The sequence below is a fragment of the Malus domestica genome, chromosome 16 (assembly GCF_042453785.1).
Source record: "Malus domestica chromosome 16, GDT2T_hap1".
NCBI classification, from domain to species: Eukaryota; Viridiplantae; Streptophyta; class Magnoliopsida; order Rosales; family Rosaceae; genus Malus; species Malus domestica.
Window position 1 is genome coordinate 4,850,739 of NC_091676.1, and position 12,527 is coordinate 4,863,265.

The window sequence follows — 12,527 nt, forward strand, 5'->3', positions numbered from 1 at the left end:
CTCAGCTTCTACTGTTTTCTTCCAGATCTTGCTCGAATTCAAGCCCTTGCTTCTCGGATTAGTGTAATTTTGTCACTGATTTTGGTATAAAGTGGTGATTTTTGTTGAAAGATAGTGATGATTTTGTTCCGTTTGGTTGCAGGTTTCGTTCTTGCTCGGAGTTATTCTCCAGCGAGGTTGTGACTGACTGTCGAGAAACCAAAATATCGCGATATTATCGATAATATCGCGATATTTTGACGAAAATTTCTTGGATACCTATTAAAATATCGGTAAAGCAAAAAACCGATAACATCGGCGAAATATCGCCGATATTATCGATTTTTTCTTCCATGGAGCACCTTCAACAACCTAGCTAAATGAGGTTTTTTTGCTACATTAGTAAAAAATGCAAAAACAATCGAGCTCCAAACTTCAACAAGCTAGCTAAATGACTAATTATCTTAACTTTGTAAACAGTAATTAGCTAAATTTAACCAAGAGAAGAGAGAGAGCTAAATTTTTGCTAAACATTAAAAACTATATATAATGCATTGCTTGTAGCCTTAAACTAATATTAAAATATTATATATGGGTTTGAGGCCGAGCTATATTAAAATAAAGGCCCAAGAGACGTAAAACTGAATCCGGCCCAATTAAAAAAAGGCCTCAATTGTCACAGCCCAAAAGTTCACTCTTACGCGCTCTGCGTGTGGCGTAATCTCTAGGCTTGCTTCTTCTTCTTCTTCTTCAGATATCATCCGCTTCTGCAATCGGATCCGATCTTTGATCAGGTAAGCTTCCAACCCTTTGACTTCTGCTATTTCCCAGTTCAGAAATCTCGATATTTACCAATCAAAGCTGTTAACTTTCTGCTGCAAATCAAGCAACTTAGCTGCCCAGTAGCAAACTCACTGATATCTCTGATCTGGGTTCTTCCAAAAGTCCATGATCCAATTGGTATTTACTCTGATTTTTTATGATTACCCCCAGAAGGAACCGTATTTACAAGTTTTGCCATATTTTCAGCTCTTCTTTCACCAACCGAAGATTTGCATGTTAAATGAGTTTGAATTCTAGTTGTTTTTGTTGGTGCCTCTGTGCTTGCGGAAAGATTTGCTTTAATTTGTTTTGCTGCAAAGATTTGACTTTCTTCGTTACCATAGTTCCATGTCATCTTCAAGATGCTGCTGATCCGAGCTATTTCGGGTAAAGGTTGAATCGGGAAGTTAAACTTCAATCCCCAAGTAGCTGGAGTTTGATCTTCGATGTTGGATTGTGGACTAGGAGTTGGGAGGGCACGTTGAAAGGCTGCATCTTCCGTGATGCGCCGGGCGCTGGGAGTGTAGTTTAATGGAATTAGTGCATTTACTTCAATGTGTTTTCATGGCATCAAACATTTATCAACCTAGTCATAGTGATATTTCTTCGTAGGGGTGTATTGCTGGATGGTTTTACAGACATTTATATGCATGTCAATGATTTGATGGATAGAGTTGAACCAACGAATAGCCTGATCTTATTATAAACAATTGTTATACGAGATTTAAAAAAACGGAAGGAACTGGTTCGCTTATTTGGAACCCCCAACGAAATGACTACATTTGTTTACATGTGTTTTGATCGAGTAAACGAGTCTTTTGTTTTTGCAGTTGTCGCCAGCACCCTGAGCAAAATATGTCTGGTACAAACATGGAGGAGGTTAAGGACCAAGAGGTTGCTGATAGCACTCCAATGGATCTAGGTGATGGTGACAATGCCGGGGTAGACCCAAAAGCTTCAAATGAAAATCATGGAAATCCCATGCCTTCAGCCCAGCAGGAGGTGCAACTCTGCACTACAATTTAGTTCCGAAAATTTTGACATGTCCTACATGTTGCCCTGTTGTCTATTACTATTAGTACAGATTTTTTCCGACATTGGAATTCTCTTTTTGCTTCAAACTTTCCCTTAGCCTTAAACATTCGCTATGGAGTTATGCAATAGGATCATTGTCTGTGATTGTGTCTTCTGCAGGAGGCAGCAATTAAGAAAAAGTATGGAGGCATACTGCCAAGGAAGACTCCCCTAATATCCAAGGTAATTGTTCGTCTTGTATCTCTCTTTTCCCCTATCACACCGCATTCCGCTGTTGCGATTCTAGTTTTCTCTTTATCATGGTAAGTCACAAGTTGAAATTTTCTGTCAGGACCATGAGCGTGCTTATTTTGATTCTGCTGATTGGGCACTTGGAAAGGTATTTGTGTGGATTTTCTTAGACTTGTTGTTGCTGTAACTATGAAGTTTGAATGCCTAATATCTTTGACTATCTATGGTTTTTTAACTTCTTTAACAGCAAGGTGCAAAGCCGAAAGGGCCGCTGGAAGCACTCCGCCCAAAGCTGCAGGTATGCTTGACCGGATCTTTATGTTTTTCTTACCTCAAGCGGGGCTAGAAGTTGTTAGGGGTTGAAAGATCCGCCGTCACTGTGAAAAAACTAAACTTGTTTTCGCATATGCTGATTCTCGTATTTGATCTTTCTTGTTGTCATCAGCCCACACCGCACCAGCAAGGGCGTTCAAGGCGCTCAGCTTATTCTTCTGGAGGCGAAGGTGATGGTATGTGCAATCAATCGCCAATAAACTTGTCATGTTGTAAACCTCTTCAGCTGCTCAGCACTTGAACTCCCTTTTCTTTTCCAAATGGCAGATGGCGGAAATATGAACATTTCATCGGAGGACCAACTAGATGGTGGCAGCGGTGACAACACTGGCGATGAGGATCAGACCCGCCACCACGAGTAGCTGCTGCCTCCCACATCTTCGCAAATTAGAAGCCGAGGATTTGATCATTAGTAAAATACCAGATCGAATAAGATAAACAATCCGAATTTTCGTACTGGTTTTGTAGCATGTATAACATATTGAATCATGTACACACTCTTGAACACATGATGTTCATTTGCTTAAAATTGCATTCTTTTTGTTTAATCAAACAATATATTTGTTAGATTAGATGTTAAATTAAGGAATCGACGAGATTCGAAATACAAGGGCAAACATTTATCTTCAAGACGCGTAATAATAAGATAAAACGACATTGGTTATATGGAAAATGATCCTCTCCGGATCCTCTTTATGGGGATGCGGATGATCCATCAATTACGATTATTCATAATGTGCAATCAGATTTTATTAAACACTATTTATATTCAATTTAAAATGATTTCTGCCGTTGGCCAACAACTCGTTAGTCAAAACTTCCATTTGTCCGTATTTCGAGAAAGAAGTCTCGTATGTTTTTCTTTCTTATTCACACTGAGCTGACGGCTGAAGAAAATGATCCATTGCGCCATTCCCTCCATGTCCAACATCGCGCCACGTGGCCTAATCACGTCGGGTTCCAATCCTTCTCCGACCCGAGTCAACTCGGATTCTTCAGCCGACGGGTCACTGGCGCCGGCCTCGCTCTGCGTGAGCAGCGGATTATGTTCGTGCGGAAGACGGCGCTTCATCGAAGCAGCAGTGGCGACGCCATCGTTATTCCCAATTCGCCCTTCCAAAGCCTCCGCGGCTTCCAAATTGACTTCTGAAGATTATACGGTATGTGCGTACGACCCCGTCTTCTGATTCTTGCTCTGCAATTTTGAAGGGTATTTTCGTCTGATGAGTGCATTGATGAGTGCATAGGCCATGTTAGAAGAAGTTCACCCTCCAAGACCGGGCTGGTACGAGGAGCTTTATGCATCCGTTTTGAATACCGCCATGAAATCTTATGAAGCCGAGGTTAGTGATTATATTTAATTATAACGAAATCTAATGAAAAATGCTTAAAAACTTTTAGTTTTGAACGATATGGACAAAATAAAGGGTAAATTAAATAGGATCATGATTGATTTTTTTCGTAAAAATATGATTTTTTTGTTAAAGTATACAGTAATTGGAGTTTTTCGTTAAAATTCGCTTAATCATAATTTAATTTAGTAGAATAGTTTTGATTTCAATTTGGACTAATGACCTGTTTGGGATTGCTTCTTGACGGGGAGCATTTCTATCCTAGGTTAACTAAAAATGTTCTGAGTCACATAAGCGCTTTCTGGAGAAGCATATGCTCTTGGAGAAATACTTCAACTTTTCAGTTAGCCCTTGGATTTTTAGTAAAATATCAATTTGCAAAAATTAACACCTCTAGCAGAAGCAATTTTGAGGAAAAATGCTTTCTACAAAAGCACTTCCAAACTAGTCTAAATTTGAGATTAGTGTATGGTATGGATGTTTTAACTGCGATATCATTTGGTGGGTAGATTGCAGGTTACAAGACAGAGCTCTTTGCTGAATTGAAGGGAAAAGCTGAGCAAGTGTTGGAAATTGGTATTGGGACCGGTCCTAATCTGAGATACTATGCTGCTGATAGTGGTGTTCGGGTTTTTGGGGTGGATCCGATTGTGAAGATGGAAAAATATGCTCGGGCTGCTGCTGTGGCTGCCGGTCTGCCCCTTTCGAATTTCGAGTTCATACATGCTGTATGTGAAAACTTCAGACTTCCCTTATGGCAGTGCAGAAAAACACAGAAACTGGTTGTCAGTAAAACTTATATTTTCCAATGCATAATTTCTTATTAAGATGATCACCGAACGAACCTAGTAAGATGCAAGTTTTCCTTTGAGCTACTTTGTTCACCCGTGACTGATTCAAGTTTTTGTTTTCGTTTGCAATTATGTTTGCTTTTTGTTTGTGATTCATACTCGGGAAATGCTAATCTTAACCAGGTTGGGGAGGCTATTCCATTAGAGGATGCTTCTGTTGATGCAGTTGTTGGAACTCTTGTGTTGTGTTCTGTTAAAGATGTCGACAACACTCTGAATGGTAATTTAATTTAGCTTACGAGGGGCAGAATTTCCTTTTCGTAAACTTGTAGCACCAAGTCATTGCTATCTAGTCGTTACTACTTGTGATTGTGGATGCCTTTACATTCTAAGTTGATCTTTCATATTTCACCCAAAGAAACTTCTGCAGACCATGTTAATGTAAAATCCGAACTTTAAACGAGTTCATTTGTCCTGTGACCTTCAGAGATAAAGAGAGTTCTAAGACCGGGCGGACTTTACCTGTTCGTGGAGCATGTGGCTGCAAAAGGTAGTGTGAGCTGCAAATCTCAGTTCATTGATGACATTTAATGCAAGAGTATTGTGGCTTATCATTTTGTTTGCAACTGTTATGGTGCTGCTGCAGATGGTACAATCCTCAGATTCATACAGAGCGTTCTTAATCCTCTGCAACAAATCCTAGCCGACGGGTGTCATCTCACCCGGGACACAGGAAGGAGTATATCCAACTCCGGGTTCGCGGCCGTTAATCTACAGACGACCACCTTGTCCAGTGCCTCATTCGTAAACCCTCAAGTGTATGGAATAGCTCGTAAGTGACAACCTAAGGCATTACTCCGTCGCTCAATATTGGTCTCAACACGTGACGGGAGAGATGAAAAAAGAAAGTGGGTGCATGAACCTCCGTTTATCATTCGGCTTGTGGGCCTCTAGGTGTTTGCTTCTGGCTGAAGGGAAGTTGAACTAACAATTGTATAATTCCTTATGAATTAGCAATTAGTGTTATCTGTTTGTTACACCTATAAGCAATAATTATGTGTGATTATCAACTTACATAAAAAGGGGTCCCATAAATAATGGCCAATTATTCCAAGCTCAGAGCCGCAGGTGACGATTATGAGCTAGTTTGTAAGTGTTTTTAAAATAATTAAACGCGTTATGGGAGAAAATGTTTTTGAAATCAGTGATGTAAGTGAATCTTGAAAAAACACTTGAAGTGCTTCTTACAATAAATACATAACTAGTGCTTCTTGTAGGAAGCACTAGTTCAATCATTTTTAAACCTACTAGAATAAAAGGAAAACTAATGAAAATGGTTTGAAAACTTTGAGTTTTAACGATAAGGATAAAATAAAGGGTAAAGTGAATAGTACCAAAATTGACTTTTTAGTGTAAAAATATGTTTTTTCTTTAAAGTGAACAGTACCGAAAGCTTTTCGTTAAAGTTTCTTAAAACAAATTCTATAGCTCAAAAAACCACAGGCCAGTTAAATAATTTTATCTTGAATATCTTAATGCGCTTTTATGTGCATTAGGTTGGCCCATATAAAAGAATATGTGACAACACTTATATTTGGTTGGCCCCATAATATATGTGTATACAGTACTTCGTCTGGAAATTGCTTTTAAACAACCTGATTCGCTTAGTTATATTTTTAAAATGACTAGAGGTATTTTTAGTAAAGTTAATTAAATTGTTTATTTAAAAAAAATATCAGATATGTGTTTTTTGTATGAAACATTTAAAATACTTTTTCAAAATTCATTTGATTTTTTTAATAAACAAAACTTAAAATATTTTTACAAAAGGCGATTTCGGTTCACTCTAAAAACACTGTTTTTTTACCACAAATTATACACAGGTAATAATCAATGAAGTTAGAATAAACAGGGAATTGAATGGGGATTATAGAAAATTATACAAAAAAAGGAGGATCTTAATGCAAAAAGGTCCCCTAAACATGCTCTTTCTTTTTCTCCCTGATATTTAGGGTTTCCATTTCTTGCTCAGTCCACAACCAGTGTCGTCTAGGTCGCAGCTCAGACTCAGTCAGAGAGTTTCTTCTCGTGCTTCGTCACTGTCGTCTAACTGTAAGCTCATTTCTCTCTCTATTTCTCGATTACGTTTCAGGGTATTAAAAATACCCAATTATTTGTATCCAATTTATGCTTCCAATTTCTAGGGTTTTTCACTAATTTCAACTCCCAAATTTGATTTCTGTGTGTGTGTTTTTTTTGTCTGCACTGTAAAGTTTTGGTCTTTTTAATTATCTTACTGAGGTTGTTGAGTAATGCGTTCTATGAGGTTTAACCAGATGCCTCGTCTTCTATTTGATGAAAATATGAGAAATTTACTTACCGCAAGACTTGAAATTTGGGTTAAGTTGGGTCTTTATAAAAAACCCTTTTGATATTGGTGGTGAAAGTCAGTGGATTTGTCTAATGTATATAATTTTTCGATTCTTCGTAGTTATTGGTAGTTAGGTATGCATTTCATTTTTTGTTTTGTTTTAATAGCTGAGAAATGCTAATGGTGATGGATTCGTTTGTTGTTGAGTATTTCTGTTCTGGTGTTGTACTTTGTTGAACGCTTGAAGCAAATTGCGTACTTGGTGTTTGAACACAGCTTTGTCTGAATTTGTTATCTTAACTTTGTTCGTAGGTTTGCCACCGTGACAGTTGAAGAAATTTGAAAATTTTCTACTTTGTTGAAGAAGTTCAGGGGCGTAAGCAGCGTACTTATGTTATGTCTGGTTAATGTGGAAGAAACTCTGATCCTATTTATATGTGCGTTTGCCCGTTTTACCCAAGTTCATAAGGGTATACAAAACCCTTGAGTTTGCCCGTTTTACCCAAGTTCATAAGGGTATATAAAAAATAGCTAAAACGGGGTCTCTGTGTTGTGTGGCCGCAAGGCCACATGAATCACATACGCCCAGTAGGGACTGGTCAATGGGTCCAGAAGAGCCATGCTGGAGAACTAATACGAGCTTCTCACCACCCCCATCAAGATGGGATTTCCGTTTCCAACCTGAAGAATTACAGTACGGTTTTCATGATGGTAATCAGCAATATGGGTCTTCTACTTCATCAAACAGTAAAGGAAGTAGGGGCTGGGTGAGAGGCAACAATCTCTATAATCATCACTACTCGGTGTCTGATGGTGCTGGGCTGTTTTTAAGTAGTCCATCTGACCTTTCTCAAGGTCCTCAACGGACACCTCCAGCAATACAGGAAATCAGTGTAGATGATTATGAAACTGCAAAAAAGAGAGGTAACAATTGACAATGAATCTTTATTCTGTTTTATCTGTGCAAACACACACATGATGCTGTCTGTGATGAATTTCTACTTCTTGGCTTTAAATCTGGTGACAGAAAGTGCAGATGAAATTATCTCCGGTAACCTCAATGATTAAGATACTTTTCGGATTCCATATATTTTTCTGGTTCATTTAGTTGGAGTGAATGAACCAGAAAAATATATGGAATCCGAAAAGTATCTTAATCATTGAGGTTACCGGAGATAATTTCATCTGCACTTTCTGTCACCAGATTTAAAGCCAAGAAGTAGAAATTCACTCCAACTTAGTGATAGCCGACCCCACTTAGTGGGAAAAGGCTTTGTTGTTGTTGTTGTTTATTTAGTTGGAGTGAACTGAGCCATGGTACCATTTTATGTCTTTTACATGATCTTACAGTGTACCAATGAATTTTTGCAAATGATCTTGCATGATTGTTGTTCATATTATTGAGCTACACACACACACACACATCTGCATATGCTGCTACTGCACAATTTGAGTGTATGTAACAGTCTCGGAAAAAGATTATTACACATATAGTTCTTGTTAACATCTGTGTGTGTGTGTACTGTGACGGTGTCACAAAAAGCTAAGCCATCTGAATTAGGTGATCTGATATATGGTTCTTACTAACTATCCTATGTACATGTCCCATTTGATTATTATAGAGCATGCGTTGAACACTTCAATAGCGATAACTAGTGTCATGCTTGACTACTTATACTTAACTACTTAAGATGGATCTCTTTCTTCTCTATAATGTAGGTTGCTAGTGTAAAGAATTTTTTGGAGCTTATTGTATCTGATCTGGAATTCCATTGGTTTCAAGATCATTAGTAAACTTGGATGTGGACCTTTGTTGTGCCCTTTAGATTCCCAAGTTCCACATTGCAGATGATCACAAGTTCAGTTGACATTTCATACTTTTGGGATTCTCGATAGAATATCGTCGGGGATTCTCAAGGTTTCCATTTTGAAGGATTTGGTTGCATCATTTGAAGTGTTTCCCTGATTGAGTTCTTACCTTTTCCATTGATTCTAACAAACCATGCCTAAACAGTTACCATGATTGATCATTAATCAGATCCTTTCAGCTTTGTAAAAATAGAGAACTCAAAATTTATACTTATTAAGGACATTCATTCTCAAGATTGTGATCATTGGCTACTATTCATGTTGTGACTCATTTGTGTTAACTTCACCTCACTCCTGCTTACTTGCTAGGTCAAGCTTTGGGGCATACATCCATTAGACCTACCATGGAGGTATTGTATAAATTTTAACTGTGCTAGTTTATTGAATTAAGGAAATTTGTTTTAGCGTTTCCTTTCATGGTATCTTCGCAGGGAACCTCAGAAATTCAAGAAATGGGGGATTCCACCTCGTCCCGTTCAGACGGTAGCGAGTCTGAACCCACAGTGAAGCCGTACCTATCTTCCCATCATACATATCCAAGTCGGCGTTCGTTCATGGCCAAACCTATTCATCCCTTGTCCTTTCCTGCACAAACACCGCCCAGAGAGGCTTCTGATCTCACAGTTACTGGGTTTCTGGAGTATGATTCTGCCACTCCTCAAAGAGATGGCCACCGCTGGAGTAGTGCCAGTAGCAGCATTGATTTTGCAGATGTTTCTGAGTCATTTGAGGCAGAGATTTCTGGTCAACCTTGTAATAATGTGAATGTGTCTGATGGTTTTAGATGTGGCTTGTGTGAAAGGTTTCTTTCACAGAGATCGCCTTGGAGTTCTCGTCGGATAGTGAGAAGTGGAGATATGCCAGTTACCGGTGTTCTTTCTTGCTCTCATGTTTTCCATGCAGAGTGCTTGGAGCAAACAACACCCAAGACACGAAAAAGCGACCCTCCCTGTCCCCTATGTGCTAGACTTGAGGAGGAAAATCTCCAAGACCAGCAAGGCTTCTCAAGATTGCGGGCTGGTTTTCCAAGGCATAGACCAATAAGTGATGATGGATCATCCAGGCCTTGGGGTTGTGCACAGGTGGGAGATTGCGTTGAAGGGGCTTTGCATGCTCCTCCGCGCAATAGTATGCTGATGCTTAACAGGAGTCGCATAAAAAAAAACCTTTCTTTGAAAGGTAATTTGGGCAAAGAGTTTCCAGGTAAGCTAAGAAAAAGTGGATCTCACTCTTTACAGCATTTGAGTGGAAAGTCAGTTGATCAGGGAATGGTTGGAAGCTCAAAATCGAAGATGACAGCAGGCCCGAGTTTTAAAACCTGAAGAAAATACATCACATAGCTAACTGGAATCTGAAAATTCTCCCAAATGGCGATCGTTGAAGTCTGCTAATTGGTTGTAAGTCTCAGTAGATCATTATATATCAGCCATGTTTGGAATTATCGCCTTCATTGTATAGATTCGATCCTGCGCAGATTGTGGGTTCAAACCCATTTTAGTAGGCAACTGCGATGTTTAACGTTGTTATTGTTCCTCTGTATTTTTGTTGTGAATGATTCTTCTTCCCCATACGGAAATGAATATCTTGTTTTGTCTAAAGACTTGAGTCCTGTGTTGCACATTTTCTTTCGACATGTCCTTCAAAGCAACAATAATATTGCCAAGGTAGCTCACTCAAGGCAATCTACATCGACCTTTTTTTTTTTTTTTAAATCTTTTTGAACAATTGGTTAACAGTAACGTGGTTCAAATTGGTTAACAGTAATGTGGTTCAAATTCGTCTTTGGCGAGAATCGAACTGAAGACCTCTCATTTACAAGTGAAGAAAAATATCGCTTGACCATAGTATATGGACCTGATTTACACTTGATTTCTCATTCTTCTCAAGAGGTCCATCTGATAAATAATGGGCAGTAAGCAGTAACCACACAAGGAAAAAATAAATTTGAAGAAAATATGTTCATGTACTGGTTGAAATTTGAAAATTGAAATCACAAGCATCCTTTTATGAGTACTGGTTTTCAAAGACTTTTACTTTAATTAGAGAAAATATTGTTAGTCGGCCTGATTACGAGTCTTGTCGATCATGTAAACAAGCATTGTTACATTGTCTATACTTCTACTAACACTTAAAGGGACACAATTTTGACACTCATGTATGAAAGTGTTGATAACATCAATATATAGACGATGTGCCGATATTAAATAAACAAACTACGCGGTCAAGCAACATGAACCAAGATTCTCTTATTATGCACAACGTCTTCCACACAAAAAAGTTGAAAGTACTTGGTTGATATTTGAAAAGATTTTTATTCACTTGGCATGGTAGTAGACATATTAGCTGCTGTCACTCACTCACATCACATGGTGCTATCCTATATACAAATCCATCTTTTTTTATTTTCTTGGCAATATTCGAATTATGTAATTTAATAGAGTACAAATGGAAATGTTGTTTCTTTCTGACCGAAAAATCACGAATTCAAGTTGCAGAAGCAACTTCTTTGCAAAGTAAGTAAAGCTTCGTTCCATAAACGCTTCTCTCCCAACTCTCACAAAACAAAGAGCCTTTTTGACTTGAGATCACCTTTTTTTAGCAGAGTAGAAACAAGAACAAAGATATTGGGAAAAAGAAAAAGAAATTGGATTTAAGTTGTGCGGGGACTGCAAGTCTGCAACGTAACATATTAACATGCACATATTGAAACATACAATTTCACTGTCAAGTATGGTCCTCTGCAGATCTTGAAATTTGCATGCATATATCGAAAGGATCTAACATGCTGCTGCAAAAACTTTATCATATCCTTATTGAAAATAACCATTTTCTGGACCAGATTTCTTTTCAGGGGTCAGATTTCTTGGCCACCTCCACCACATAAATTATTTTGTAAAGATAATAAAATATAATTTTACCCAAGTGGGAACAATTTTCCCTAGCCATCGATTTTTTTACCATTGGGGTAGTGGAATATTTTCTGCGCGGCCCTAGGGTTTTCAGAAATGGAGGACCACGATGGGGGGGACCATGATCTTCTTCTTCTTCTTCTTCCCCACAATCATGTGCTAGTCGGGTTTGCCCCAGACAAATGCATGCAGAATGTGCCACCATGCCCAGATGTTTTGTTCTTTCTTTCTTCCTTCTCTTGGAACCATCAACCGTCACTATTTCTGCAACTGGGCCATGTTTGGATCATCACAAATGGAACTGTCACCCACCAGCCTATTGTAGCCATGTTATGGTCCTTTTCCTTGTTTATCAATTTGCCACACTCAGATGAACTATTTACTCCTACAAAAAAATTAGATAGTATCGTGATTGTGACTAGATTATGGGCCCATAGGCTAAGTATTTAGGTTTATAATATACTGTTCTAAGTTACTCTAATTTACAAAGTGAATGATTCGAACTTGAGCGCATTAACCAGCTGACCTAACCACTTAATATTTTTATTTTACAATACGATATTTTAAGTTATTCTAATTTACGATGTGGGTGATTTAAACTTCAATGAAGAGGATAAAATACTTCCTTGACCTAGGGGCGAATCTTATTAGAGCAACTCCAGCGGATGCTGGTTGCTCGGGCGACAGGGGAGGAGAAAGGGCCTAAGGGCCGGTGGGAGCAGCTCCAGCGGGGAAGGGCCCGAGTGAGGGTGGGAGCCCGAGCGAAGGGGGGGTGGGGAGTCGACGGGCCTGTGGCCCGAGGGCTTTGCAATTTTTTATTTTTTTTGTGTCAGAG

The 12,527-nt window shown here is 38.7% G+C and overlaps 3 protein-coding genes across 4 annotated transcripts; all 3 read left to right on the forward strand.

The window, feature by feature from the left end:
• Positions 1-627: 627 nt before the first annotated feature.
• Positions 628-2,967, forward strand: LOC103402881 (uncharacterized). 2 transcript variants are annotated; one of them, XM_008341659.4, is made up of 7 exons: positions 628-773; positions 1,632-1,803; positions 1,996-2,058; positions 2,168-2,215; positions 2,315-2,365; positions 2,513-2,576; positions 2,668-2,967. In XM_008341659.4, the coding sequence occupies exons 2-7, from the start codon at positions 1,657-1,659 to the stop codon at positions 2,760-2,762; spliced, it is 468 nt and encodes a 155-aa protein (XP_008339881.1). In that variant the 5' UTR covers positions 628-773; positions 1,632-1,656; the 3' UTR covers positions 2,763-2,967. The 2 variants fall into 2 exon arrangements, with proteins under 2 accessions (XP_008339881.1, XP_017178903.1); XM_017323414.3 differs by having other exon boundaries at positions 729-939.
• A 193-nt stretch (positions 2,968-3,160) lies between these two features.
• On the forward strand, positions 3,161-5,657 carry LOC103402882 (uncharacterized). The gene is made up of 6 exons (XM_008341660.4): positions 3,161-3,560; positions 3,648-3,743; positions 4,262-4,480; positions 4,727-4,823; positions 5,031-5,093; positions 5,190-5,657. The coding sequence occupies exons 1-6, from the start codon at positions 3,297-3,299 to the stop codon at positions 5,381-5,383; spliced, it is 933 nt and encodes a 310-aa protein (XP_008339882.4). The 5' UTR covers positions 3,161-3,296; the 3' UTR covers positions 5,384-5,657.
• A 616-nt stretch (positions 5,658-6,273) lies between these two features.
• Positions 6,274-10,381, forward strand: LOC103402884 (uncharacterized). The gene is made up of 4 exons (XM_008341661.4): positions 6,274-6,655; positions 7,227-7,838; positions 9,093-9,133; positions 9,215-10,381. Exons 2-4 carry the CDS (start codon positions 7,517-7,519, stop codon positions 10,103-10,105), a joined length of 1,254 nt encoding a protein of 417 aa, XP_008339883.3. The 5' UTR covers positions 6,274-6,655; positions 7,227-7,516; the 3' UTR covers positions 10,106-10,381.
• Positions 10,382-12,527: the final 2,146 nt, after the last annotated feature.